Here is a 17079-nt window from a genome sequence, read left to right on the forward strand (position 1 = left end):
GCTGGTTACTTGGACGATTATTTTTTCCGCTACGAGTTTGACGTTGTTTGTCAGTTTAATCTTAATGTTTATCATAAGTCATAACAAATTGAATTCGTATGTCGTTAAACCTTATGTCGTTGCAGTAACGTACACAAATAAATAGTTTTATGGTTTATGGTGGAAGTTAGCAATTATTTTATTGAGTGTAGAGCTAAAAGTCAAGTAGAGGTGTACAGAAAATTAAAAATTCAATTTAAAAAAAAGTAACCATCAGATTAAAAGATGAATACTCTAGATGAGTTTAAAAAAATAAAAATCAGTTGGGGTGTCTGAGGTTTTGAGTGTTACCGGAAACACGTTGTATATATATATATATATATATATATATATATATATATATATATATCATATGTATATATATATATATATATGTGTGTGTGTTGTGTAGTGTTTTTTTATAGAGGTATAAAAATACATTTACGTATCGTCAGGCTTACGCCCGGTATGTCAGACTCAGGTGTTCAATACCAACTAAAAAACCTCCTCTTTTTCCGGTGTGTGTGTAGTGTGTCTGTGTGTGTGTGCGTGCAGTGAGTGTATGTGTAGCGATTATGTGAAGGTAAACAGTTGAGGGATTGTATGTGGTGTGTGTAAGGGATGGTACACTTGGAGAATATGAATTAAGTAGCTATTAAAACAAAGAAAACTTGAATGATGACATTAATTTATTATTCTACGTAATTTCAAAGCCTTGTGTGGGTAAATCTTCTCTTCGCTCCTCAGCTATAATCTTGCGCCATTTTCCCCTTTCAACGTCTTGTTTTGGGAATCAGGAATAAAACCCTTTTTTATTACTTAAAAACGAATTTGCTATTCCCGGGTTGTTTCTTTTTAGAATTAAAGTAATATATAAGATATGTATTATTATTATTAATATGAAATAGGCTTCTTTTACAAAAAAATATAAATTGGCGACTCCATCATTCCATTTTGAACTATGTTCCATGTTCAAAATTCTACCTATAATTCTACCTACCTAACCATATATATTTAAAAGATATGTTCCCCCTCCCCTCGCGCCTCGCCCGCCCGCGCGGCCCTCTATTTAGTTGTTGACACCTGACAGACTGTTATAAGACATGTGCAAAAACGGTTGTGCTTCCGTGATGAAGTGTGGACCCCAGCCAATCCTGCCTGCGGTTCCTGACTCCCGGAGAGAAGGTTAGTGCATGTCTTTGACCACCTTGACAGATTTTTGTATTTCTATTTTGCCTCCTCTTGTCCGTTCATAAACATCCATCTTTTGTCGCCGTCCGCTCATTACTAGTATAGCGCGAGAGAAAGAGACAAACTGCGTAAGACCAAATCAAGGAATTTACTGTAATTATTCTAGAAAATAAATGTTTTTAGTAAGTTAGGAAGCCATTTTGGCCACCAATGCATAACATTATAAAATTACATATTAACAATTACTTACCGGAAATACGATACGCCACCCTTTTTTAACGTATATAAGGTATTATTTTTGCAATTTTTTACGGAGCGCTTAGGCATGTTGCCGACACGGCGGATGAAGCGCTACTGACCGCCCAATTGTGCTTAGAACATTTTCAAGCACAATTTGCTGCGGACACATTCTAAGCAGTGATGGTGCATCTAGGTAGTTTAGATCGATGGTGGTCAAACGTCTACCTATTCATACTAAAAAAAAAACAATACGTAACGGTGTGCCTTGTTGTAGGAAAGTAGCGCAGCTGGCAGTGGCGGCGGGCGAGTGGCAGCGCGCGTTCGCTCTCGCGCGCGAGCACGCCGAGTGCCGCCGCGACGTGTTCCTGCCGCACGCGCACCGCATGGCGCGCGAGAGCAAATTCGTCGAAGCGCAGAAGGGTGATCTTACCATTCATCATCATATCATACCTTTCAACGAGCAATTCTTGTATATTCATTTATTTATATATATATATATTTACCGACGAACTCGAAACCGCTCTAAAGATTTCGCTGAAATTTGTTATGTGGGGGTTTTCGGGGGTGAAAAACCGATCTAGCGTAGTCTTAGATTAATTTCGCCACCCGCGCGGCGGCCAGCGTAGCGGCGGCCTGCGTACGAGGTCGGTCTAATGTTCACAGACAGATCGCAGGTGTCAGGGTTTCGAATCCCGGCCAGAAATTAAGTTTCTTTTTATCTAAAGACGTTATATAATAAAATAGAACCGAGCGAAGCTCGGTCGCCCAGATATTGCATATTTAGCTTTTATCCTTGTATAAAAATGAGGGGTTTAAGAGAAAATCCTTCCCACGGACCAGAGCGTTTGTGGAAAGACCTACTTGCCGAGGTTTTCCTAAGGGTCTAGTATGGGGTTCTTCAAAAAAGGAGTGTACAGGTTTTGAAGTGTGGGCAATGCGCATGTAACACCTCAATTGCAGGCCTTCGGTGACTGCTTACCAGTAAGCGTGCCGTATGCTTGTTTGCCGCCATCGTTAGACAAACAAATCCAAATCGTTACTGATCTGACCTATAACCAGTGCTCGGAGAAGTCATCGCAAAACAATCGCAAAACTGCAATAAAACAAGATCAGAGTTGCATTATGTACAATATTATTTAATTATATTTTTTAATGACATTTATTACTGAAACATAAAATTCACCATACAAACAGAGCACGGGTAGTCCTTAATCCACTTATTAATTGTATTTATTTGCAAATTAGAAATAACCATAATTAGCAAATAATTGATAATATCACTTTGACAAATCCATGACAGATATGCGACTAAAAAGGTCAAATGTTAAATTATAAATTACGATAATATCAGCTTTAGATAATAATAATCTTAAGTCTCGACTCTAATAGTCTTGTCCCATGCCCATATCTGTTTCTGCGATGACTTGTCCGAGCACTGCCTATGACAACATAAGACGATTTTTTTGCATCCAGCGTACCACATGGGCGGCGAGTTGGATACGGCGCGGCGGGTGTTCTCTATCCTCGTGAACAACGCCGTGGCCGAGGAGCGGTTCGGCGACGCGGGCTACCTGCACCACCTGCTGGCCGCGCAGTGCCTCGAGACGGCCGCCGCCGCGCACGGCAGGTACACACACACAGAGATCACCCAGCGTGCCACACCGGCGTTGAGCCACACGTCCGACACTGTTCCCGGCTCCTGAATAGCTGTGATACTTCAGTTTTGCATGAAGCGTCCTATCTGGACTGAAGAGAAGCACCTAGTCGACACGGGCTACCTGCAACACTTGCTGGACATCCAGTAAATACTACAACATACATACATACAATCACGCCTGTATCCCGTAAAGGGGTAGGCAGAGCACATGAAACCACTAAAGCTTCAGGGCCACTCTTGGCAAATAAGGGGTTAGAAGAAAACGAAACTGTGGCATTGCAGTGAAAGGTTGCCAGCCTCTCGCCTACACCACAATTTAACCCATATCCCATAGTCGCCTTCTACGACACCCACGGGAAGAAAGGGGGTGGTGAAATTCTTAACCTGTCACCACACAGGCACGTAAATACTTCAATGTAGTATTTTTATCGACAGCTTGGGTAAGGTTTTCCGATTTTCCGTCTCCGTCATTATGAACAAGAGCGTGTCGGGCCACGCTCAGTGTAGGGTTCCGTAGTTTTCCGTATTTTTCTCAAAAACTACTAAACCTATCAAGTTCAAAACAATTTTCCTAGAAAGTCTTTATAAAGTTCTACTTTTGTGATTTTTTTCATATTTTTTAAACGTATGGTTCAAAAGTTAGAGGGGGGGGACGCACTTTTTTTTCCTTTAGGAGCAATTATTTCCGAAAATATTAATATTATCAAAAAACGATCTTAGGAAACCCTTATTCATTTCTAAATACCTATCCAACAACATATCACACGTTGGGGTTGGAATGAAAAAAAATATTAGCCCCCACTTTACATGTAGGGGGGGTACCCTAATAAAACATTTTTTTCCATTTTTTATTTTTGCACTTTGTCGGCGTGATTGATATACATATTGGTACCAAATTTCATCTTTCTAGTGCTAACGGTTACTGAGATTATCCGCGGACGGACGGACGGACGGACGGACAGACAGACATGGCGAAACTGTAAGGGTTCCTAGTTGACTACGGAACCCTAAAAAGTGGTAAGGAAAACAAAATTAGACGCGAGTTTCTACTGTCCCATAGAATATTTCAATTCGCTCCTTTATTTTTACCGACTCATCATCATCATCCTCCTTGCGTTAATCCGGCATTTGCCACGGCTCATGGGAGCCTGGGGTCCGCTTTGACAACTAATCCCAAGATTTGGCGTAGGCACTAGTTTTTACGAAAGCGACTGCCATCTGACCTTCCAACCCGAAGGGTAACTAGGCTTATTGGGATTAGTCCGGTTTCCTCACGATGTTTTCCTTCATCGAAAAGCGACTGGCAAATATCAAATTACATTTCGCACATAAGTTCCGAAAAACTCATTGGTATGTACGAGCCGGGGTTCGAACCCGCGACCTCCGGATTGAAAGTGGCACGCTATTACCGCTAGGCCACCAGCGCTTTTATTTTTACCGGCTATGATAATATTGATACTAAAATTGTTGGCAGGGACCAGGAGCGCAGCATGCGCGAATACACCCACAACTGGGTGCTGGCGCGCGTGTACCACGCGTACGAGTCCGTGCACCGCTGCGTGCACGAGCCGTTCTCGCTCAGCCAGCCCGAGGCGCTGCTCAACGCGGCCCGCCTCGTGCTGGCGCTCGTCGCCGACCGCCCGCCGCCCGGCGTCTCCATGTTGTATCCGAAACTAAACCACCCACACACTCACTACTTACTAGACAATCCACACATGAACCGAAACAAATGCACTACGCGTACAAGTGGTTGCACTGCTGCGTGCTTGAGTCGTTCTCGTTCAGCCAACGCGCTGCTCAACGAGGCTCGCCTCGTGCTGGCGGTATCCGAAACTAAACCACCCTCACACTTACACTACCCACTAGACAATCCACACATGAACCGAAACAAATGCACTACGCGTACTACTCCATGCGTGAGCACGAACGCCGTTCTCGCTGAACCACATGGTCGGAATTAAGATGTTTGGAGATGCGTGATCTACATAATTTGATAATAATCATTGATTATATTGAAGTAGGCTCAAAGGGCGTAGTGGGCAAGATTTTCTCCCAATTTTCGCAGTCCCTTACACCGAAGTAATCGATATGATAACCTCGGTTACTTACTGCTACGTGCCTGCACTCCCTGCCCGCTTTCTTTTTTCTTGCCCTGAAAGTTGTCAAAAGTCGACGTGAATCGGGATGGCGGCTATCAATGATATGGTTGATTGCCACTATCATGGTCTGCCGCTCTTTCAAATTTTGTTATTTCAAGTTGGTGGCATCCAAAAATAAAAAAAAACAATAATACTGTTTGAATTTTTTACGATAATTTTACAAATAAGGTATAAAACCATATTACTACATCGATATTTTCCTTAATGTAAACAGCTGTTTATATTTATGTCTCGCTAAGCAAGCGAAGACCCTCAACGCCCATTCGCTCGCTCGGCAAATGTTGGACAAGATCTTGGCTCTACAAATACCACAAAAATTTCAGGTAAGCTTTTTATTTTTATTTTTATTCTTCAAGTTATTTAGGTTTTAATATTGAGTTGTAAAAATGCTCTTGAAGCCAAATTGTGTGGCTTAACTTCAAACTCGGGTAAATTCATTCAGATTATATTTTATTTTATTTAATTAATCAACATGAGGTAGAATGGATTGAATAACTTTTTGAATTCTGAGTGTTTTAAACTCTTTTAAGTCCCAAGGTCCTACCAGTACTTAGTACTTATTCAATAAACAATTTGTGGAAGCCTCGCCATAGGAAGTACTTAAGAGGGAGACTAAGGACTATTTGAGAGTTTAATGGAATGTAACATGAACTGATGCCGTAGCCGAATGGCATTTCTGCGACGCGAAACGAAAACGAAAAGCCACGAAAGTTAGTTTGGCTCTGTCACGCCAAAACGCAAGATCGATAGAGATAGATATCTACGAGCGTATCGTTTCGTGAGCGTTTGTGCCATTCGGCTACGTACCTGGGGCTAGTAAATGAAAGTGATGGGCTAAATACTGAACTATGCCTTAAAGAACGGTATTCAATTTTATTTCCGGCACACGTTGACTCGCCCCCACAAAAAACGACAAAAGACTAACTTATCTTTAGACACCTGCAATAATATCTTCGAATGCCGCAATAATATCTGGCATGAACTTATTTGCAGCCATTTGAACGTGCCACATATTTTTGCACTAATAATAGCCTATAAGTACCTACATACCTACTAGAAAATAAGACTTCGCTGCTGACAGCTCTGTACCACAAACCTTATAAAATATATAGGTTAATATATTACACCTATACATGTAGATATCAAGCAGTGCTAACTCTCGCTCACATGGCGCGCCATCTGCGTGACGTGGCGACATGTGGACAGATTATTATTAGGTGAAGGAATTTTCGAGAAAGTCGCGGTGCCTACCTATTTTGTTATTGCCAAGAAATTACGAGATTTCTCTTTCGCAGTCGGTTTGGTTATGTATGTACCTCCTTATTATGTTCAAATATACTTGTAGATGTAGATGAGATCTTCAACCTAATAATTGATTGTATTAACTAGGTAAAACTTACTTTAATGTTACATACATACATTTTAAGGTGCTCTAGCATGGTGGTGACGCGTATAAAGGAACACTAGTTACTTAGTCTACCGTAAAGCGCAGAGCATAATAGGTACTAATGTACAGTAGGTAATCGATACCATGGATCCGCTTGATCTTGCATACAATCTAGTTTTTAATCGTAACTTAGTGATGTAATAATGAAGTAGGATAAATTAGTTTTGAATGATTCACGGTTATTTTCATTAGACTTATATTGACCGGGATATAGACCGTGATTACCTTTCTGATTTTTGTCGAGCTTCCGATATCCCCCGAGCGGGCGAAGGAGGGTAGATCGCGCGCTGTCTATGCAACTTTAATATCCACCCGCCTTCGTCAATTTTTCGTGATCATGACGCATGCAACTGCGTCGAAATATCGGGAGCTCGACAAAAATCAAAAAGGTAATCACGGTCTATATCCCGGTCAACATAAGTCTAGTTACTAAATGAACTTAGTTCGAGCTTTAATTTCAAGTAAAAGGTTCTAATTATTATATTTTGTTTGTCGTGCACAGTCTAAATACAGTTGCGTATTTCCTTATACCAATCCCTTTAGTGTAAGGGTCGGGTGCACCAAACCGTCTGTGACCGCTAAAACATTCGTTAAATTTTATTGTATGGGAAGTTCTATGAACGTCTGCTGCGTGACGATGACGTGTCTGTCAAATGTGGTTGATGCAACTGGCCCTAAGTCGAATAAAATTCTACAAACGTGAGTGCATTACTGCGATTGTTGTGCAGGAGAGCGTAGAGCTGTTGATCCTGAAGAGCCGAGCGGGCGGCACGTCGGACGGCCGCGACGACGACGTGTCCCCGCTGTGCTGGCGCTGCCGCCGCCACGCCGCTCCCACGCCGTCGCCGCGCTGTCTACACTGCAAGCACACGCCTGCGTACTCACTGCCTTCGCACGGTAACGACTTGACTAACTATCCGGTTACTACAACGTACCGCCGCTACTCCGCTGTCCGCGAGCGTAGAGCTGATGATCCTGAAGAGCCGAGCGGGCGGTACTTCAAACGTGTCGCCGCTCCCATGCCGCTCCCACGCCGTTGTCGCGTTGTCTACAGTGCAAGCATACGCCAGCGTACTCGCTACCATCGCACGGTAAGAATTCGACTGTCAGTTTGACAACATTCGCACGTTCGCTCGCCGCGTTGTGTCTCCTGCAACCACAGGCCAGCATATTTACTACCTAGTACCTACGTACGGTAACTGCTCGTGACTATCCATTTAATAACACACACTTTCCTCTTCTGCAAGCGCACGCGTGCGTACTCGTTCCAAAGTCCCAATTTTCCTCCCTCACTCAGTAAACGCTTTAAAATTGTAAATTATGTTATCGGTTTGTTATTGTTAATAAGAAAAAAACAGAACATTTCAAGTTATAACACTTACGCAATCAATTAACCAAGCTTTTCTTTGTAGATGTACTGCCTCTAGTGCAGTTCGTGCCAGCGGAGGGCATATCGTACGAAGAAGCCTTGGAGCTCATAGAACGTACGTCACTACCCGACACTGACGCGCAGGAGGACACGGGCGGCGCCGAGGTGCTCCGGATAAACCACGACCTCGACGACGCGGACCCCTTCCTCGACAAGTTTGATGAGGTCAGTGTCCTGTGACACAAAGGTACCAATCAAGCATGCTGCTTTTCAGCGCTGAACTACGATGTCCAACCTCTGCGCTGTTTACACGAAGCGGGGAACGAGGCCCCTCTCCTTCAGACTACAAGGTACACGGCAAGGGGAACAAATAAGTAGTTGTTTAACACCGAGTACACTTCTTTAATCAGATACACACAAGATACTACGCTACGCTATAGCTACGTTTATATTCATTCTAAGGGTCGGTTGCACCAAACCGTCTTTTATCGAATTTAGCGTTCGCAAATCTTTTTGTATGAGAATTTCTATTAGCCTTCTGTTGCGTGACGTTGATATGTCTGTTAACTGTGGTAGATGCAATCGGCCCTAAGAGTAAAAATATTGTCGCTATAGATATAGATAGATCCAAACATTGTACATTGTGTCGCAGGAAGAAGAGGGCGGGCCGGTGGTGTGTTCCCGCAGCGCGCTGCTGCGCCTCAGCCCGGCGAGCGTGGTGGTGGTACGCGCGGGCGCGGACGCGGGCGCGGGCGCGGACGCGGGCGCGGACCGCGCGGGCCTGCCGCCGCCGCTGCTTTACCGCAACATGCTGCCCGAGCTGCCCGTCATACCCTGCCCGCACTGCGGTTCCGTTAGTAACTATTATCATTTATTTTTTTATTTTTGTTACAAGAACGGTTTACCAATTACACTTGTACATACATTAACTCCGATAAAATTAAATCTAAGAAGACTAACTTTTGCCCGCAGCACAGAACACCCCACTAGTAGAGGTGTGCGCCGACCGGCGTGGCGTACGCCGCCGGTCATTTTTGCCACGCCGACGCCGCCGATCATTTCACCGGCGTGAAATCGGCGTGAGATCGAAGTGAAAATAATTACTAATTTTTGGCTTGTTCTGTGTTATTCATTCTGTAGACGTGTGTGCCGATTAAAAATTGATCAGCAACGGCGTTTGCCAAAAATTGGCGGTGGCGGCGTGTTTCCGGAGTATATTTGGCGTGACCTTGAATTGAACCTCGTAAGTCCCAGGCCATTTTTTTGCGATTTTGAATTTGGAACTTTCTTTTATTGAGAGTTCAAAACTCTAATTTGTACCTACTTGTACAAGTACTAAGGTGTTCCTTATATAAAAATCATACGTATACTTTTATATAAACAGTGAGTTAAATAACACATGTAAATGAACACGGGATAGGAAAAAACACTGATTACCCTAATAATTATCTGTTGATAGCACAAAATATTTTTTTATCATTGTTGGCTTCCATTAAATAATTTATTTTCTAAATTATCGTGAATCTTCAAGGCACTCTTTCTTTATGAGGACCTTTGGAAGCTGGTAAAGAGGCATTAGCATCGGTGGAGCACTGCGACCCTATGAGGTACAAGACCTTACAGTCCAAAAAATCTTGAACTTCCTGGATTCAATGGGCATGAGAAGATTATTTAATCACAAAGAGCCGTAACAATAGATCACTGCTGGTCGGCGTGACGCGGAAAGAATAATAGTCGGAGGAACACACATCGTCAGCACAACCACAGGAATTCCATTGTGCCCAGCCAATTGATGAGTGTCGAGAAAAAAAAGAGCTTTACACACAACTATGGTGGAAACGGATGTCCAGCATATAGCTCTCGGCATACAAATTTGAGTTGGATGCAGATAGTTGATCCAGAAAACTGGTTTTGTTTTTTGCGTCGTGTAGCAATGTTAGCACTGATTAATTTTCCATCTGTTAATGCGATATATACCAGGACCGGTAGTCCAAAGTACCAACGAATGGTTACCGTGCTACCGCAGCCAGGCCGGGAAAGACCAAAAAGAGATAAAAGGACGACCTCGATGCATTTTTATAATGACTGGCAGGAGCGGACAGCAAACTGTAATAAGTGGGGATAAAAAGAACAGGCCCCTACCCAGCAGTGGGCCACATATTAAGCACATAAAAAAACAAGATAAATACGATTAAATGAAGGTTGGCACTTGCCGGTAGTTGTAATCACACAGAATTATAATGAAAAGCTTTAATTCCTGCAAAACCAGATCAGCAACGAAATTAAGATCACGCAAAGTGAAGCCAACCTGGGTAGTATACCTCTATGAGTACCTAGGACGCAAAAAACCATCGCGTCCCATTCCAAACTATAGTTCTACACACAGTGGCTACAAGCAGTTTGCCGACGCGATGGGCACATAGGTATTTTTCGAGGAGCTCTGAAATCTTGAATAATACATGGTAGTCATCCAGATGGAAAAATAGCTGAAGATCCAACAGGGAGAGTCTTGGCTCTCCAGATCTGGTGCTTTCGTAGGCGCTGTAACCATGTGGTTATAGTCAAGACGTAAGTCAGAGCAAAATCGCACACAGATCTCCCCGCATGCCCATCAGTTTTTCGCATGCCATTAAGAACTTCATACTGAAGTCCCTCATCTTTCTTACTGCTGAATAACAAATATTTTATTCATAGTAAAGTTTATTGGCAAATTGTAACAAATATTGCACAAAAAAGTCCAAAAATATATCCAAATAGTGCAAATACAAATACCAAGTTTGAGCAGTTTAGTAACCACCAAGGTCACGCCGTTTAATAATCGGCAAAAATGCCCGGAGGCGGCGGCGGTTCATATCAACTTAGTGACAAATTTCGAGAAAAAAACGAAATAATTTGCTATTAATATTGCTAAAATCTTCATTAGAACATGAAATTGTGTCACAGGGCTCATGATAAAAAGTTTATTTATGTACTTTGTAACGCCGGTTATAGAAGTGCCGTTTTTTTTAAATATAACATGTTTTTAATTATTACGCCGATCACGCCGATTACGCCGACGCCGCCGGCCATTTTTGGCCCGGACGCCGCCGCCGACGATTTAGCCACCGGCGCACACCTCTACCCACTAGAAGCCTAATGCAAGCGATATTGTTCGAGACGCAAATCACCAATCCTTGCGGGGTGAGGCGGGCGCGCACGGTGCTGCCATTGGTCGTTTCAAATAATGGCGCGCCTTTACGATTAGCAGCAGGGATGGGAATGGGACATGTCTATTATAGACAATGGTACCGGTACCAGTACTGTGGTGAATTTGTTTTGCAACAAATTATAATATTATAATTAAATTATAATAAGGCCTAGTTACCCTTCGGGTTGGAAGGTCAGATGGCAGTCGCTTTCATAAAACTAGTGCCTACGCCAAATCTTGGGATTAGTTTCCAAAGCGGACTCCAGGCTCCCATGAGCCGTGGCGAATGCCGATGCCGGGATAACGCAAGGAGGATGACGATTGTGATAGCACCTCAATAAAAATCATTCTAGTAACTAATAACTAAACTGTGCATTTTTACTTACGTTTACTAAGTTAAATTACCAAATACCAACTAAATATTCTAAACTAATCAATCAACTAAATAACACTACAGACTCTACAGATTCTAGATAATTATTCACAATTACAAATCTGCTTTCTTTTATATTTCATAAAATGGTAGCACATGGTACGAACGGTAGTACGAAGTTCCCGCAACAGACATAAACTAACATGGCCCCATCCCTAGTCGTTTACGTGAAACTAGGCAAAAAGGGATGGACGCGCCTCGGCGCCGCTCAGTACAACCATATTGACCAGTATAAATGAACTCCGCGGATAATAAACAATATTCAACAAAATAATTAATTTGACTTAAATGTGGAACCCTTATAGTTTCTCCATGTCTGTCTGTCCGTCCGTCCGTCCGTCCGCGGATAATCTCAGTAACCGTTAGCACTAGAAAGTTGAAATTTGGTACCAATATGTATATCAATCACGCCAACAAAGTGCAAAAATAAAAAATGGAAAAAAATATTTTATTAAGGTACCCCCCCTACATGTAAAGTGGGGGCTGATATTTTTTTTCATTCCAACCCCAACGTGTGATATATTGTTGGATAGGTATTAAAAAATGAATAAGGGTTTGGTAAGATTGTTTTTTGATAATATTAATATTTTCGGAAATAATCGCTCCTAAAGGAAAAAAAAGTGCGCGCCCCCCCCCCCCCTCTAACTTTTGAACCATATGTTTAAAAAATATGAAAAAAATCACAAAAGTAGAACTTTATATTTACTTTCTAGGAAAATTGTTTTGAACTTGATAGGTTCAGTAGTTTTTGAGAGAAATACGGAAAACTACGGAACCCTACACTGAGCGTGGCCCGACACGCTCTTGGCCGGTTTTTTTATATGTAGAAGTGTTAGAAGACTTGCCACACCACTTTATGCTGCAAGAGACCATTGTTTGCAACCAAATTTGATTATTTAAGATTTTTTCCCGAGCGGATACGAACACTGTTAGCGGGTCGTATACTTGGGCGCTACTGATCGGTGTCGCACGCGTTCAAACTTTTATAAACCTGATTTGTCGTATGCTTGGTGACCGCGAGTCGCCCTGTAAGGGCCGTCTTGTTGTATTGGTCTGTGGCCCGCAGTCGCGCAAACTTCCACCCCCCCCCCCCCATTTTAGGAATGTGGGGGTCTGAAAAAGACAAAAAGTAGACTGTCACTCTCAAGCCCTTCAACTATCTAAACTTAAATAAAAAATCACGTCAATTCGTCGCTCCGTTTTGCCGTGAAAAATTGACAAACAAACAGGCACGCACTTTCCCTTTTATACTATTAGTATGGATTATAACATCCCATACAAATGCGATCGCCTCAGAAAGTGCAAAAAGTAGATGGCGCCACGTGATGTGACTAATATGCCCATAAGGCCGGTAGTCCACTATCATATTTATCATAGAAATATGATCATAGATCTGTATGCCTCCCTTTTACTCCAACGTGAAGAAAAAGGACGACATGTTGCCTATGATCATACTTCTATGATAAACATATGATAGTGGACTATCGACCAAGACGCCGCGTTTCAGCGACGAACGAGCCAGCGGGTTAGGAGATGTTTGTGTTCTACACCTTATGTACATTGTGTTGTTCGTATGTGTGAGTAAATATTGTATCTCCTGCAGTTGTTCTACCTGGAGGACTACGAGGTGGTGTTGGTGACGAAGGGCCAGTGCCCGTTCTGCCGGCAGGCCGGCGAGCGAGGCCCGCGCGAGCCCGACTCCGCACCCGCCACGCCGCCTAGCGAAGCCGCTGCCATCGACTCCTGGCGATAACATCCCCTATGCCCACTATGCCCCCTCCTACTTGTCCCCCACCCACAGGTAATTCTTTTATTTTCATTCCAACCTTCCTGCGATACAAACAAGATTAGGCCTGATTTAGACGGCGTGCGAACTCGCGATTCGATTTTAATTACATTGCGCGCTGTTGAAGTTACGTACAAATTTGCACAGTCATCAAATACATGATAAAACTTGTATGCTAATTCTCGTACCGTCTAAATCGGCGGCGGATCTAACGACCATCCTAGCTAAATTGGTTTAAGTATGACTTAAGTTACGGAATGTCCAATTTGGATCTATATAGCCTTAACTGGCTCCAAAATGTTATACATTAAGTAAGACTGGTCAAAGAAAGTAATACGTCAAATAATTATGTGTTTATTATACGTCTGCCATCCAATTGGTTTCATAAAATCACTTAATGATTCTGAATTTGTGACGGTATCAGGAATACAACATGATTTAGTTATCTTATAAGATTCAAGGTTCATTATCATCATTCTCTTGTCCTCTTCCCATTATTTGGGGTCGGCGCAGCAGATTTTCCTTCTCCATTCCTCTCTATCAGCCGTCATTTCCATACTAACACATTCCATACTAACTCATATTCCATCACACATTCCATCCATCTTTTCTCAGGCCTTCCACAACCGTTATAAGATTCAAGGGTATGTAACCTTATTAATTAGCTGTGCCCTGGTTGATCAAATTTACCTGTACCTATCTTTGGGTTGATCAGTTAATACCTAAGGCCTACTTGAGAATGTCGGCCCATGTCGATTACTCGTAGTTTGTGCTACGGAGTATGAAACTGTTTTAAAATATGGTAGCGTAATAAATGTTGGTCAATACATTCAAAAGATGTCAGTTAGGCAGGATTACTATAAACATCATTATTAAAACGCATTCCTCCCATGTTATTTAAAGTGGTAGAGAGAGAAAAAGAGAAGGCCAGTGCCATTTACTGTGTTTTCACATTATCCGATCCGATATCAGATGTAGGACCGATATCCAATATATTTCAGCCGCCACCTTTGATTTTTGCGTTTGAAATCGGAATTGTGTTTGAATACGTCATGCTCCACGGCAGCGCCACCTTAGCTTTGATGAACATAAACATATGGGAAAATATCTATATAAAGTCTATAAAATTCTAGACTAGTTAAAAAAATATCTATGTTTCTAGTTTCGTCGTGAGCTCTTATACATTGTGGCGCTGCTGTAGAGCATACTCCACATCAGCGCCACCATAAAATATCAATTACTGCATATGGTACAGGCACGTATATGGCTTCAAATAATTCTATAACAATTCTATATTGACCTTGCTTACGAAATCCCTACTTTTATTTTGCATTTAGGAAAATACGATGCCACAAACCTTTTGTAAGAAATAATTATCGCAGCGCCTTATTGAAAATCTCGGCAAAATTGTTAGTATGTTTGCCTTGATTTTTTATTAAGGCGCTGCGATAATTATTTGTTATAAAAGATTTGTGGCATCGTATTTTCCTACATGCAAAATAAAAGTAGGGATTTTGTAAGCTAGGCCAATATAGAATTGTTATAGAATTATTTGAAGCCATATACGTGCCTGTACCATTTGCAGTAATTGATATTTTATGGTGGTGCGTTTGAATTCGTTTTCCTCATGTAATTGGGCCCAATAATGTTGGGACCATTTTGAAGGTTTAAATTAGCCTTTTTGCCGCCATTGACTTCAAGTAATGTCAGTAAATTCCGTGCCCCGCGTGCCAAGACTCGTTTACGTACATTTTTTGACATGTCGTTGATGACTTCATTGAAGCGGCGGCGAGAAAGTTAAATAATGATAGGTAATTGTTCGCATCCTACAATGCGGCTCAGGATTGTCAATTGCTATTGAACAATGATCTGCTGAATGACACATGAACACAAAAAAGTTTCGTCAATAGTAATATTATATCTCAGTTAAATAAATAAATAAATATTATAAGGACGTTCTTACACATATAATTATATATATAGGTCTGACAACGGTACTTATTTTGACAGTACATACATACTTTAATTTTATTTATCTACATCAATATCATAAGTTCTGTATAACATGCTTAGCGATAAGCAACATAATTGTTACTTGTAAGGTATCGCCAAGCGATAGTTACCTTAGTTAACACATTGTCATTTAAAGCATTCTATTACAAAAAAATTATCATATTTGCGATAATGGAATTCATTGATTAATCATTTGTTTCATTTCTAATACCGAACGTTTTAATAGTGAACTGTCAGTCAATAGCCCGGTCCACACAGAGCGAGGCACGCTGCGAGGCAATGTGCTCACGCGGCAAGGGTGCTATCTAGACGTGCTTCGGCAGAGATATGCGCGCGTTTTGCTCGGCCGAGCAACTGGCCTCAGTCGAGGCATTTCTACATTGGACGTTTGCCGCGTGAGCTCATTGCCTCGCGGCGTGCCTTGGTCTGTGTGGACCGGGCTCAGTAGTTGATATTACCTCTCACCTGAATTTAGACTATCTGTACATATTGTAGAAAACTTATTATATGTACGTAGATAAAGTTATGTATGCAACCGTACATAATTAGGCATTTAACACTCGTGTTTTAATGCATCTCATTATACACCAGTCACATAAATAACTATTAATTAACTAGCATACCCTTACAGTCATAAATTGTCTGTAATACTATTTTAACTTTGTATCAGCCATTTGATGTAGATACCTGATGTTACATGAGTCAACCATTTCTTGTTATTCTGTGACGTAGGGCACGTTTGACCGACGATGTACCGTTCTATTATCGTGATTAAGTGCATGACCGGTTATGAAAATACCTGTAACTACAACGAAAATTCATAATTGATGTATGTTATAGTCTTCGAACCATGATACTGTTTTAAATAGTAGCAAAAGTGACCATAACAATGGAAAAGAGTGACAAGAGAAAGTTGATCAATACACATCACATACAACACATACACATACAATCACGCCTGTATCCCATAAAGGGGTAGGCAGAACACATGAAACTACTGAAGCTTCAGTGCCACTCTTGGCAAATAAGGGGTTGAAAGAAAACGAAACTGTGACATTGCAGTGACAGGTGGCCAGCCTCTCGCCTACGCCACAATTTAACCCATATCCCATAGTCGCCTTCTACGACACCCACGGGAAGAAAGGGGGTGGTGAAATTCTTTACCCGTCACCACACAGGCTCAATGTTGATCAATGTTTATTTTAATTATATATATTATATTGTAAGTAAGTTAATGTGATTTAGAATCCGTCCTAATTGTTATTTATTGGTCTCTAATCTCTATTTACAAGAGACAATAATTGATATGTATGAAACTACTAATATTTAATTATAATATCCTAGATCCTAGTGTTAGATAATATGCCTTTAATTTCGAAGATTAGCTGTATTAGTGAGAAACAAGCATTGTTTACAAATATAACTAGTGGTACTGAAGTATTAAGTTTAGTTTACACATTGATCCATTTAGAAGGGATTATTTGATAATCCCGAAAATGCTTTAAAGTATATATTCCTCCGAAAACATGTAACTGTGTCCTACCTAAAAGTGTACTATGTCAATTACTTAATAAAACTG

At 41.6% G+C, this 17079-nt stretch overlaps 1 protein-coding gene across 1 annotated transcript in view; it reads left to right on the top strand.

The window, feature by feature from the left end:
• The window catches only part of LOC125241852 (intraflagellar transport protein 122 homolog), a 31886-nt gene extending 17354 nt beyond the window's left edge, over window positions 1–14532 (top strand). Inside the window, 8 exon segments of the mRNA XM_048150531.1 lie at window positions 1724–1869; window positions 2923–3076; window positions 4581–4769; window positions 5480–5588; window positions 7441–7609; window positions 8125–8306; window positions 8734–8934; window positions 13305–14532. Of these exon segments, the coding sequence (XP_048006488.1) occupies window positions 1724–1869; window positions 2923–3076; window positions 4581–4769; window positions 5480–5588; window positions 7441–7609; window positions 8125–8306; window positions 8734–8934; window positions 13305–13454 (1300 nt within the window). The 3' untranslated portion in view covers window positions 13455–14532.
• The last annotated feature ends 2547 nt before the right edge of the window (window positions 14533–17079 follow it).

The sequence above is a fragment of the Leguminivora glycinivorella genome, chromosome Z, assembly GCF_023078275.1.
Source record: "Leguminivora glycinivorella isolate SPB_JAAS2020 chromosome Z, LegGlyc_1.1, whole genome shotgun sequence".
Taxonomy (NCBI): Eukaryota; Metazoa; Arthropoda; class Insecta; order Lepidoptera; family Tortricidae; genus Leguminivora; species Leguminivora glycinivorella.